At 39.0% G+C, this 14,388-nt stretch overlaps 1 protein-coding gene across 4 annotated transcripts in view; it reads right to left on the bottom strand.

Moving 5' to 3' along the window:
- HSPBAP1 (HSPB1 associated protein 1) overlaps nt 1–14,388 on the bottom strand; it is an 87,562-nt gene that overhangs the window by 54,008 nt on the left and 19,166 nt on the right. For 3 of the 4 annotated variants that reach the window (XM_089523338.1, XM_089523340.1, XM_089523339.1), the window contains exons 2-3: nt 9,194–9,379; nt 1,002–1,186 (exon numbers count right to left, since the gene is read on the bottom strand). In XM_089523338.1, coding sequence (XP_089379464.1) covers nt 1,002–1,186; nt 9,194–9,379 — 371 coding nt within the window. Of the gene's footprint in view, nt 1–1,001; nt 1,187–8,988; nt 9,075–9,193; nt 9,380–14,388 lie in introns of those variants that run through there. The other variant, XM_089523341.1, reaches the window with a different exon arrangement.

Genomic DNA, 14,388 nt, shown 5'->3' with positions numbered 1-14,388 from the left:
AACTGCTCACCCCAACCTAGTAGTGAGGCTTGAGTCAATGACTTCCCAAATTACAGACAGTGAAATGTAGAGGTTAAATTAGAACAAAGGACTCACAGGTTTAAACTCCACAAAACCCACTGACCTTGGCCCAGCTACTCCCAGTTTAAAATACCTCACCAGGACACTGTGAGTACTGTGTCCAGTTCTGGGCACTGCACTTAAAGCAGAGCATAGACAGGTTCAGAAGAGGACAAAAAAGAGAGAGCCAGTAATGAGGAAAAGTGGTACGAACAGCTGGAATTGGAATTGGGTATCTTTATCCTGGAGAAGCCTGAAAGTGAACACAACATCATTGAATGGCTGTCATGAGCAGAGGTCAAAAGCTTATTCTCAGCTTGTTTCCTGAGAGGGCAGGACTAGATCTAAGGGGAGAAACTCCTCAAAGATACGATCACATAATAGAACCAATGATTCAGCAGGTCATTCTGAATGTCTTTCAGCAAGAATCTAGACAGCTAGGATTTTCTAGCTCTGGATTTCCTGCACTGGAAAGGAGGTTAGAATAGATGGCCTATATGCCTGCTCTGACTTTATGGTTCTCGGAATCTACAGTTGGTCCTCTGTATCCTTGGAGTCAACCATCCACAGCTTGAATTTAAAAAAAAAAAAAAATTCAAAAGAGCAAAACTTCATTTTGCCATTATATATAAAGGACACCATTTTACTACACCATTCTATATAATGGGACATAAACATCTACAGATTTTAGTATCCATGCAGGATCCTGGAACCAAACCCCAGTGAATACCCCTGTAAAATGGGAACCAGGCATTAAGAACCATGTACATTATCCTTGCCTCCTTGGAAGAAAAGTAGGATATAAATGTGATACATGGAAAAAAAATGGAAAAAAAATTACATCATTTTAATAACACCAGATACTGAATGAATAATAATCAAAAGGTTTTCTGAATGTTCCCATAATGCTGAAGTGATACAGGACAAGCTTAATAATGTACCTGGAAGTGTTCTGGCTTGTCTTCAAATAATCTAGCAATGTACTTATAATCAGCATAAGTCCAGTATTTATACAAATCATAAGCCTTGAATGGTCCAGAAGAATTAGAAGGCTGTCTTCCAATCCAGGCAAGAAACTCTTCAAGTGTGGCTTCTACATAATTGCACTTGGTTTCAAACAGAGGAGCTAAAGCAATAGAAGAGACAACATTATATGCACACTGAGCACAACGCTAATAATAAAGAATAGATACGAAGCAAGGCAGGTTAGAAGATAAAACAATAACTTTCTGTCTCAGCTCCAATTGCTGGTTAAATGCAATATAAACCACAAATGAAATTACAGCAGCCTGGATGCCTCAGCTGAAAATGCCACACATAAGACAATGTCTGCATCTTACTGGCAGTCTTTTTTTTAACTCTCATTTGAACAATAAGAAGATTTTTGTGGTATTCTTGAGGTTCACTTTTTGAGAAGTACGTGTGGGGGGGGGGCTCTCTTAAAACAGAGAAATACTCAACTAAAAACATAGCCATGTTAGTTTGGATCAGTATGCAAGAGGATCTTGTAGCACATTTGAGACTAACTGAGAGAAAGAAGCTAGTAGCATAAGCTTTCATAGACTTTAGTCTACTTCATTAAATCAAAGAAATACTGAGATATTCTTGGTGCATTTGCAGGAAGGATTAAGCTAGAATTCTTTGGAATATTGTAGAATCCCTTGTAATGAATGCATACTTTCCTTTAAAAATATCTTGGTCTGCTCAGTAACAAAACTGATCCATTTTTTTAATGAATAAACATGCTCATTCATGCTACTTAATCACTCCCGCTTGGTTATTACTGCAAGCAGAAATGGTTAAATAAACCAAAAGTTTACCAAGATGGGAAGAAAAAAACTTATAGGTTGTTATGGAGGTTAAGGCAAATTACATCCTTATTATAATCTGTTTAGGTAACAATATTTTCCCCATCCAAATAGGGAGTACTCCCTCATTTCACTAACATAGCTTGTAGTTGGCTTTCAGATCAAGGCTAGTTATTGGGGTGAAAACCCAAGGACCAAGATGGCATACTTGCATTTCCAATGGTGCACTTCTTGGTGGTTGCTCCCACCCTCTAGAACTCCCTTCCATGGGAGGCTGGGCTGGCTCCCTCCCTGGTGGCTTTTCGTCAGCAAGCAAAGATGTTTTTATTCCAGCAAGCTTATTAAAATCATGCGGGGCTCATTTTATATACACTGTATATTTTTAAATTTTGTATTTGTAATTTTATATTTTTTATTATTTTAATTGTACAATTTTAATTGTTGTGTTTTCTATATGTTAGCTGCTTTGGGTCTACTTTGGGAGAAAGGCGGAACAAAAATAAAAATAAATAAATAAAATAAATATATGCAACACTATGAGATTTGGGACGCTTTCACTCCCCTTCCCTCTGTAGCTTTCCATGGTAGCAAAAACCCACTCAGTTGGGGGGGGGGGTGGCTTCCCAACTCTCCAGTACAGGCTTAGGGGTGTATGAGGGCAGTACATGGAAGTGGTAATCACATATGCTGCTGGTACCAGTGGGATCCAGTAGAAATACATCACTGGATCCTGGACAAAGGCTGGGTTTAGATATCACTATGTTTCCTACCCCTAAGTTCCTGGTTACTCCAGATATTTTGAACTAAAACTCCAGCAGATCCCTACCACTGACCATGCTGGGTGGGGCTCATGAGAGATTCAAAGCCAAATACCTAGGGATCCAAAGATAATCCCATACCTATCCTAGATTCTTCCAGTTCCTGGAGAAGCTAAGTGCAAACTATAGAGCAGTGTGTACATGACAGTTTCTGGGGGGGAAATTCATGTGTTGTATGCAGGCATGACATACGAATCATGGTATCCCTCTTTGTATCAATCTGCTGAACTCGGAATCAAATGATTTAAGACCAACAGTACAGATATATGGTGTGTTTTAATATTCTGATTCCCAAATATCCCCTGATTTTGGACTTGGTGGCTTTCCTTCGAACATCATCTCAAATGGTTTAGATACTCTGTTTGCCATGTGGATTTGTTATTTGAGGGAAAACATGTTTAATTCCTAGATTGTGGCCCTTTGGATTTAGTCCTCTGTTGGCCCCCAAATTCCTTTCCGGGATCAGGTGCCAATAGGGAAGCCCAGTACATCTCCATGTTGTTATGGCAATGGGTCTGTTTTGTGCAATTGATTTTTATCCATATGTTCTGGGATTCAGTTTGGACTAGCATCAGCAGGCTCATCTTTCTGAGAAATACTTCCCCTTCCCTTAGTGTAGCGGTTAGCAGCATATATTGGTTAAGTTGCAAATGGAGATGTTTAGGCTGTCAGGATTTTAACAGTGTTCAGCTTATATACTGTTGAGCTTGTCAAAATGTTAACATTTGGGGATTTAAATACATGTAGTGCATAGACAGATAGTCTGTAGTCATTTTGCCTACAGGGGATGCAGAAGACAAATGAAAATGTTGGAGAAGTGTGTGTGTGTGTGTGTGTGTGTGTGTGTGTGTGTGTGTATGAGAGCATATCTGGAAAGCAGCTTAGGTTGTTAATTTCTTCCAGATAAACATCCTGAAATATCCATTGCTGGCTCTATGAAAATACAGTTACCTAGTAGCAAAACTGAAGAAAACAAATCTTCCCTTGAGAATGTTATACAAAATGTAATACTTTGGCTGTTGTTTTTTTCATTTGGAAAAGGAGTTTACTTTTCGAGCTAAGTTAAAATGAAACCTGACCAAATGCATGCAGACACTATAATGTGTTGAACTTTATGAATTAATGCTTCCTGTTCTAAAATTCATATCACTATCTGTAAATAGAGGTGGGGAAACTTCAACCATCAAGATGTTTTGGCTGCCAACTCACACCATTCTGGCCCAGTGTAACCAAGTGAGTGCTGCAAAATACATGGGACTTCCTTTCCTTAAAATGGAACACTATCACATATGAAGCCCAAGAGTATGGACTAGAAGCTAGGAAGCTATTTTACAATGCAATGACTTGACAAGCCCTGCGGCTCATTTTCTATTTTTAAAAATTATTTTTATACTCATTCTGAATGTTCTGACTTTGTCTCTTTTCCCAAAGATTAAACCTCAGTGGTGAGCATATAAGAGCAGCTAGCAAAACAAAAACAAGACTGGCTTTTCCAATTCAAATGCTATCAATGACAAGAGCAGCATCAGGGATGTGACAGCTAGTTTTTCAGAATTTATATTCACAGAGCAGATGGTATAGTTTTTGCTTTGTCTTTTTTAATCTGGGGGGGGGGGGGGAGGAGGAATCTACTAAAAGGAAACAGCAGGCAGAAGGTTTACTGCCCTCACCAGTACACCATTTCATTCTTGACCAGACCCCCACAACCTTATGTTTGAGTAAAAAAAAAAAGGAACTTTTAGCTACATACTATGCATTTAATACTATATGTAGTTTAACCCAGAGTTCCGGTGGAGTTTTCCATTGCTGGAAGGTTTAGGAAAGCAATTTTAACCAATTCCTACTTCCCCTTGCACTGCCTGGCATTACTTCAACCACTTTTCTTGAGGATTGCCCCAACTTTTTGTGCAGCTTTTCAGATGCAACAGGGGCTTACAGAGAGCAGAAAGGATCAGCAAAAATTGATTGATCCTTTGCTTCCAGCCAGAATGCCCCAGAAGCAACAATTCACTCACAGGAACATAAGATCCAACCAAAAATGTTTAGATTCAAAAGGACTGGAAAAGTGTAGGAAGCATTCAGATAGAAATGGATGCTAGATATTATGATGCAATATTATGGACTCTTTGATAAAAGATGAGTGGTTGTAGCAGCATGGATTATTTAATAGTTGCAGGTGAGGACAACTCCCACCAGAAGGTGAGAATTAATAACACTATCACACACTTACTCTAGTTATTTGAAGGAGCCACCATTACAATCACCATATTTTGTTGCATTTCTATATTTTTAAATCCTGTCTCTCCACCCGCCCCCATTATGTTCTTATTTTCCCATGGCCATCCATTTTATGATTTTTTTTTAAATTACAAAGTTTTATAAAGGAATGGCTGTAATTTTTATAACAATTTCAGGCTTATTTGAGCAATCCAATCTAACAATTGGATACAAAACTAAAAATACTTAACTACATACCCAGTCTGGATAACATTGCATAACTGCGTACATAGAATGGGCTGAACTTAAGAGGTGGAATGAATTGCTATTTGTAAGGGAAAGTAATGTGAAGACAAGACTTGCAGAGGTCTGCTCCCAAACTGTGGAAAGCACTCCCTTTAGAGTCACACTCACGCTTCCCATTCAGTTTGGTACCAGGAATAGCATGAAGACATATTTCAATCTGGCCTTTTATTGCTATCATTTTATTGTTTTATTTGCTTTTAGTGCTGTTTGTTAGTAACCCTTTTTAAATGGAAAGCTGGGATAAAAATATTAAATAGAAATAAACACAGCCACATTTTGCATTATTTGAAATACTGGAGTGATGAGGAGAGCACGTTAGGAAGCACATTAATAAGCCTGCATATGCATGAATTCAATTTATACCTCTTGTGGCATTTTTTTTTTTTTGGAAAAACATTTTTCACTGCACCACACAAGGGAGAAAAAAAGGCTGGGGTGTTTTTCCTTGCATCACAGCATATATTTCCTGTGGCTAATCAGAGACCTTCATTTCTCATCAGAGCTCATCCTTCGACCGAAAAACATAATATATGAAATTATATCCTGGACCGAAACCATTGTGGCTGGGGAAAGCAAATTGCAAAGGGCTGCATGAATGGCAATGACAGAACAATCATTTTACCCTTCATTCCACTACTCATGTACAGCTGCTTAAATATGGACGCCTTTCATTCTTGCAAGCAAGCCAGTGCTCTGAGGGCATCCATTCCTCATTGCTCGGACTGCATGGGAATTGCTGCCATCCCAACCTCATACATTTGTTCTAATTTCCTTCAGGCAAAAGAACAAACTCCTATCACTGTCATTTTCTATTTGACCAGCTTGGATAACTTGCTATTTTATCAAGTTTATTGACTAAGAATATGAGACAAACTGGGAAGTCAGCAATACAACATTTAAATTTAGCTGGGTGCTGTAGTAAGAGCTCCAGAAACCTCACTTGCCTCCAAAATAAGGAATTAACCAATTAGCTTTGGGGAGGCAACCTTTGTCCCTACAGATGTTTTGGGTTTCAACTTCCTGAAACACCAGCTACCATGCCCTATGATAAAGAGTTGTGGGGCGTGTAGAATGGGAGATTTTTCCCACCCTTCATCCTTTATTAAGGTTTGAATTGATTACTGTTTCAAGACTATGGATTGCATGCCTGGTAGGATGCAGGAGTAGAACCCACCACAACCGTAATTTTGTCTGTTGTGTACCTTCAAGTCATTTCCAACTTATGGTGAACCCAAATTGAACCTATCACAGGGTTTTCTTGGCAAGATTTGTTCAGAGGACGTTTGCTATTGCCTTCCCCTGAGGCTCAGAGTATGTGACGTGCTTAACGTGACTTGCACAATGGGTCTCATGGTTGAGCTAGGAACTGAACACTGGTCTCCAGAGTCACAGTCCCACACTCAAACCACTACACTATGCTGGCTCTCTTAATGTGAAAATAATGACATATAGACAAGGCCCTATTTATATACCCCATTTGCTCCAAGAAAGATGGTAAACTGAATCTGAGGGTCACAGGGTCACTGTTGTGCTCTACCAAATATATAGGACCTTTCAAACAACACAATTATAGCCTATGATTCTACTTTAATTGCCATGGCTCCATCCTTTGGAATCATGGAATTGGCAGCCTAGAGAGAAGTATCTAAATCCTCAGCCAGGGAGCTCCTCGGGTGCCTCTGATCAAACTACAAACTCCAGGATTCTGTAGGATGTACCCAAGAAAGTTAAAGTGGAGTCACAATGTTATAATTGTGTAGTATGAATGGGCCTGATAAAGCCAGCATTGGACAAAGTGTGCCCTGGGGGCTGCATGCAGCTTCCAAGACTGGTTTCCACTCTTGATCACTCCCAGTTGCCCAGATCAGTGATCCCCAAACTGTGCTTTTTAAGGGATTTTGAACTTCAGCTCCCAGAATCCCAGACTATTGGTCAACATGGCTGAGGCTTCTGGGACCTGAAGTCCAAAATCACTTAAAGGGCACTGTTTGGGGACCACTGTCCCAGATCATCCTCTTATTGTCCAAAAAAGAGTGAAGTGGCAATTTTTTTAAAAAAATGTGTTTCAGTCTGCCCCTGGTTTAGAATTGAAAAATACCTGTTTTTTTAAAAAAACAGAAGTGAAATCCATTTCTCCACATACATATATACGTGTGGGTAAGTGTATGTGTGTACACATATACACAGGCATGTGCTTGTTGATATTTTTGGATGTCTGTGCAACCCCTGGTGAGTCCTAGCATAAAGGAACTGTCCCCCTGATTTGCCACATTGCTGCCCCAATATATATATGTTGGTGTGTGTATATACACACACCTGAAATGTGCATAGGGGGCAAAATGCTCTGCCAATTTGTGTCTATAGACAGCTGTTCAAATGCATTAACAATTATGAATCTAAGACATGTCAAGCCTTCTAAAACATGACCTGATGAGAGACAATTACATGAAAAGATATGAATTGCTAATGAAAGGAGCTAAGATATGTGAAATACTTTTAAAAGAACAGTATGTTCACAACACCGCATGATCCTAAGATAAAGCAAGGCAAGTACTTGGAAATCAAGACATATACAAGCTTTCAGCTTGGACAGGTTATTTGCAAAATCGTGATAGAATGGCATAGACAAAAATCTATATTGCTGGTTTGATGTTCCTCAAACCAGGGACTTGGATTTAATTCATCTCTGATTCAGCAAGAAATACAAAATTATTCATTAGGTACAAAGTGAATAATTAAAAACTATCACCAGGGCAGTCAGTCAATGTTAATAGAATAAGTAAATCAGAAAAATGTAGTTATCTTGAAAATATCAGTGTATCAGAAAGAAGAAAGACATAGGAAAAGAAAACTAGAGGACAGTTGTACATTAATGCATGGCACCATTTGTGTAAGTCTTTTAGGGTTTTTCATGGTGGCAAAAAGATACATTTAGTTACTTTATAACTAAGAAGGGGAATTTCTTCAAAGACATCTTCTTCCTGTTTTAGCATACAATAGTACTTTGCCTCAGGAAAAACAGATTGCTTCTTAGACTGAATGTTTCAAGTAAGAAAGGATGTTAAGACACACAAAGACTTTGACCTCAAGTCAGAAACTTTTCCCAGAACTGAATCTATCCTTGTGGATTTACAGCTCCTGTTATCAGAAAAGGGTTATCAAATCCACTGAATGTCACTGGTTGTTTTCTTATTATTCATTTCACCCCTATCTGCAGTTCTTTAGAAGCATGCCTAAATGTTTTAGGCTAGGCATCTGAAGCATTATTCTTCCACCCTTATTTACAACTCAGAACATCTAGATTATTTATTTATTTATTTATTTATTTGTGTAATTTATATCCCATCTTTCTCCCAGTACAGGATTCAAGGTGGCTTCAAGATTAGGTACCAATATGTCTCTGAATGTGTATTGAGATAGATTTAATCCAATGATGTAGGTAAAATCTAAATGTGTCTTGGGATGGATACCACTGGGAAAAGGAGAGGATAGAAAGTCTGCTCATAAGAAGTTGTATGCCACTTTATTCCTCCAAACCACAGCAAGAAACAATCAATTTATTGCATTTATTTGGTACAGAACTTCCAAAATACAGCCCACCAAAAAATCTGAAAGATGGCTGACCTGACACAGGAGCCCCAGGAAATAAAAGTTATCTGCCCCCTATGGACAGTATATTTATATATATAATTACATCACAGTATGTTTTATGAATTATCTATCAGTTATCATGATTCTGCACTACAAAAGATGTTTAAGGCCTTGTGAATGGGACTTACAACATATTAGTATATCCATCTATGTAAATGCCACATGATAACTGATCTGGATGTTCATCTGGTTGATGGTCCTGGTTAAAGGAAGCCTAAGGTAAAAGAAGTTGAGTAGTTACTGGTTATTTTCAGAGCATAATTCAGACCATGTTGATTGTTAAATGTTCACAAATTGTCAGAATCCAAGAACCTTTACAGAATGTCCCCTTACCTGTGTCCATGTCCTTCGTTCCTATTCTAAAAAGTATTCTCTTTCCCTTAAATAGATTAGCTAGATATGTAACACTCCAATGACGCACGGGCCAATCAAAAGCCATATTGCAGAAAACTGCAGGTTTCTGGAGAGACATCACAATTTCTTTAGCTTGTTCTGGTGTAAAAGGTTTAATGTTTCCACCTGCAATAAGAAACAGATTGTAAAAGATAATCAGGTTTGAGACACCAGTTATCTGCATCTCTAGTTGCACCAAAAACAAATGATTAAATTCTGCCAATTAAGATGGATTCCCCATTCTTATCCCCTCAGTGCTTTGAAAATTTTACTTCATCTAATTTTTGTTGCAGGCCTAAGGGTTCATTTTTTAATACTAAATAAAAATTTAAAATAGCACTTTAACTTCTATAATACAAATATCTTTATATATATTTATGATTTCCTAATGTGCAGCATAGCTCTAGTGCAGTGATGGCGAACCTATTGAGGTTGCCGTGCCAAGGGTGGAGCTTCTGCCCTCCGGGGGTGGGGGCCCATGCCAGAGGCGGGGCTTCCACCCTCTGAGGGCGGGGCTTCCACCCTCCAGGTGCGGGGATTTCCCTCGCGCCCCTTCCCGGCCTCCAGCTGTCTCTGGCTTTGTGGATGACGTTCGCAGGGAACTGGACAGGGGAGTGTGTCCCTGTTGATCCTGTTAGATCTCTCAGTGGCTTTCTATAACATCGAACATGGTATTCTTCTGAGCTGCCTCTCTAGGATGGGGCTTGGGGACACTGTTATGCAGTGATTCCGGTCTTTCTTGGAGGGGCGGACCCAGAAGGTGGTGTTGGGGGACTCCTGTTTGACTCCTTGGCTGCTGGCCTGTGGAATCCCACAGGGTTCTGTTTTGTCCCCCATGTTGCTTAACATCTACATGAAACCGCTGGGACAGGTCATATGGAAAATTGGGGTGCGGTATCATCAGTATACAGATGACACCCAACTCTATCTCTCCTTTCCATCTGATTCCAAAGAAGTTGTCTCTGTGCTGAACCAGTGTCTGCTGTCAGAAATGGACTGAATGAGGGCAAACAAATTGAAGCTTAATCCACACAAGACAGAGGTGTTCTTGGTCAGTCATAAGGCAGATCAGGGAATTGGGGCTCTGCCTGAGCTGGATGGGGTTACATTCCCCCTGAAATCTCAGGCTCGCAGCTTGGGTGTGCTCCTGGACTCCACTCTGAGCCTGGATGCCCAGGTCTCAGCAGTAGCCAGGAGTGCATTTGCACAATTAAAACTTGTGCACCAGCTGTGCCCATTCTTTGAGACATCAGATCTGGCTATGCTTTGGTTACATCCCTTTTGGACTACTATTACGTACATGCTTTGGTTACATCCCTTTTGGACTACTATTATGTACTCTACATGGGGCTGCCTTTGGAAACTGTTCAGAAACTTCAGTAAGTCCAAAATGCTGCTGCCAGAATGCTGCCCGGAGCCAGTTACAGGGAGTGTATAACTCCTGCATTGAAACAGCTTCACTGGCTACTGGTTCATTTCCGAGCACAATTCAAAGTGCTGGTCATGACCTATAAAGCCCTACACAGCTTAGGTCCAGACTATTGGAGAGACCATATCTCCCCATACGAACCACCTAGAGCCCTAAAATCCTCAGGAGAAGGCTTTCTCTCGGTCCCACCGCCATCCCAGGCTCGTTTGGTGAAGACACGAGAGAGAGCCTTCTCAGTGGCTGCTCCCACCCTTTGGAACTCCCTTCCACGGGAGACCAAGCTGGCCCCCTCACTGCTGGCCTTTTGCAGGCAGGCAAAGACATTTTTGTTTAAACAAATTATATATTTGTAACTTTTATATTTTACAATTTTAATTGTTGTGTTTAAGAATGTTAGCTGCCTTGGGTCCCACTTTGGGAGAAAGGCAGGATAAAAATAAAATAAATAAATAAATTCTTTTATTTGTCTTTTCAACAGTTCAGGGTATGCATAGAAATCTCCTCCAGTATTCATTTGAAATGAGTTAATTTTCTTCCTATCAGCTTTCATTAATGCCCACCATTCACAACCATACATAAGACAAAGGAAATACAACGGCATGGACAATCCAAACTGTGGTATACAATGATACTTTATATCCTGACACTTCAGGATGTTGCCTGGTTCTTTCATAGCTGGCCTTCCAAGTCCTAGTTGATTATCAGATGCCTGAAAGTGACAGGACCAAAGTGGAACACTCCTGTCACAATCGTGCTGTTGGGGCAAGAATATCAGACAATGTCATGTGACATTGCCATTGTTCCGTCCTTGTCCCATCCATGCAGAGGAGTTCTCCCATCGCTTTTCATTAACAGAAGTTTCCGGTTAATGAAAAGTGATGGCAGAATTTTTCCCCACGGACAAAACAAGGACACGATAATGGCGATGTTTCGTGACATCATCTGATATTCTTGCCCCAATTCCACAATTGTGACAGGAGCATCCTGCTTTGCTCTCATCACTTTCAGGCATCTCCCTAATCTTCTTCTGATGTTTTGACATCAGTCTCCATTCTAATTAATGACTGAGCCATGGTATGAAAATCTTGAACTATTTCAATATCTTCATTGTCTATTTTAAAGTTACATAAATCATCTGTGGTCATTATTTTTGTTTTCATAATGTTCAACTGTAAACCTGCCTTTGCATTTTCTTCTTTCACTTTCTTCAGTTCCAAGTCTTTGCAGTTTTGTTCCAGTAATAAAGTATAATCTGCATATCTTAAATTGTTGACATTCCTTCCTCCAATTTTCATGCCTCCTTCCACAGAGTCTAACCCTGCTTTACATATACATTCAGTATACAAGTTAAATAGATAAGTTGATGAAATGCAGCTTTGTGTGACCCTCTCGCCAATGTGAAACCATAAGAATTCTTTATATTCTGTCCTGACAGTATTCTCTTGTACTAAATACAGGTTATGCATTATGACAATCAAATGTTGTAGCACACCCATTTCTTTAAGGCTGATCCATAGTTTTTCATGATCAACATAATTACAGTCTTTGCTATAATCCATAAAGCATAGGCTGATTTCCCCCTGAAATTCTTTGGTGTGTTCCATTATTCAAAAAAGTACAAGGTGCCAGAATATGCTGATGCATTTTTTAGCCAATTAAATATTCTTTGCAATGCAAGGAAGTAAGCAGACAGCTTCTAAAAAATCTTTTTTACCTTCAGTTTTTTCCCCCCTTAAAAGACAAGAAATGTGCCATACCAAGGACTATGCTAATTCCAGATTTCAATTTAGCCCTGAGATTTATATGCCCCACTGAAACTGTCAACCTGAAAAGCTGGCAGCCTTGGACAAATTCTGCAGGTTTACAATAAATGCCCTAAAGGGACATGTTAAGAGGAAGAAACTACTTTTTAAAACAAATGTTAACAGTCCTACCAAATAAAAGGTAACACACTGTATTTAGATATGGTAAACATTTCCACAGTATCGATTCTTTATCCTAACAATTACTTTATAGGAACATTTTTTTAAAAATATGGTAAATTTTGATTTGTTTGTTTACCTCCATTACCCAGTTACTTTAAAATGTTATTCAACTATAAACTGTTTGGAAGATTTGGACAAAGACTTAGGAAACTCTGAAGGAATAGCCTCTACCCCCTCAAATTTCTATCAAGGGGGTATAGGTAGCATTTGTTTATTTCAAGTACTGTATTGCTATCCTACCTTTCAAGTAAAATGATGGCCCTAAAATACTTTAACCAGTACTAGATTACAAATTTTTAAAAATCTTAGATTACAACTTTTTTTTACAACTTGCAACTTAATGGCTCTTTTAAAAAGTTATATTCTGTGTATCGAACATTCTCTGATACCAGGTGAAAACAAGGAGGAAGGAAGCTCTATAGCTGATGCACCACTGTCAAGAAGATCTGACAGCCACTCATCTTACTTCAGATGGTGGTGGTGGTCTGGCACTCAGAGATAGGTTTCCATAGCAAATCCATAGAAGCTAAGGTCAGCATGTGACTCTATGCAGTCTTTCAAAAACCTTGGTCTTAGGTACAAAAAGCCTCTAAATGGTACAAACCCCTCCTATAAATTATGCCCAGAAACAACTAGGCAGGTAGCAAAAGTCTTCAACTGTACAATCCTGTGCGTATCTCCTGAGAAGTAGTAGTGTGTTCAGTGGAGCTTAGTCCTAAATGGGGTACATATGGTTGTAGCCTATGTTCCTGGTGAAATACTACAATGGTATTCGATACAGAGTAATGAGAGGGACAGTGTGGGGTAGTGGTTTGAGTGTTGGACTATGAATCTGTAGTTCGATTCCCAGCTCTGCTAACATTACAAACTGTACCTTTAAGATTTTTAAATTAACATGTGGATTTTAGACCAACAAGTTTTACATTCTTATAAATCCATCACATATGAAAAAGTACCCTAAAACTAATACAGTAAATATTCTGACAACCCCAACATTGATTTGAAACATTCTTAGACATTTCCAATTAGATACCATCTGTATATTATCTTACAGATATTTTCTTCTAAATTACAGCACAAAATAATTTTTTTTATCTTTAGTCCACATTTCCCTCCCATACATCCATTTGAAAATTCTGCCTAACATTTTGGGCCCACTTTATCTTATAGTCCTTTTACAGAGTCATCTTCCAACTCCAATTTCAAAAGATATTTGTACACTTTCTTAATTACATGATCATCATCTTTACACACTTCTGAATAGAACTCTTTTTCTCCAGACTCTGTGGCCTGTTACAGACTGCCAAAATAAAACTGCTTCGGGTCTCTTTGGAGGTACGCTATTTAAATGATGCATGGGTCCTGGAGTGCAGCTTTGGTGCAGCTTCCGGATTCTTAGGATGCATGCATCATTTAAACAGCATACCTCCAAAGAGACATGAAGCAGCTTTATTTTGGCAGTCTGTAACAGGCCTAAGGATGTCTAAAAGGAAACCAAGTAAGTTCTTAGGCTTACTTGAAATGCATCTGTCTTGATTTATATTTCTAGTTGTCCAATTCCAATTCCAAAAGATCATCATAAAATAACCATTTCTGATTTTTAACTCACCCTGTTCTATAAAAATAAATAAATAACAGTTTTCTGTAGAAAGGTAGCTAATATTACTTTAGGGGGAAAAATCTGTTTTATACCAAACCTGCAGAAGATCCTTTCTGACACA

This window comes from Sceloporus occidentalis, unplaced genomic scaffold (assembly GCF_023333645.1).
Source record: "Sceloporus occidentalis isolate IW3139 unplaced genomic scaffold, rSceOcc1.0.p SCAF_4, whole genome shotgun sequence".
In the NCBI taxonomy this organism is placed as follows: Eukaryota; Metazoa; Chordata; class Lepidosauria; order Squamata; family Phrynosomatidae; genus Sceloporus; species Sceloporus occidentalis.
The sequence above is the reverse complement of the archived record's forward strand: the minus strand, read 5'-3'. Positions and strand labels throughout refer to the sequence as shown.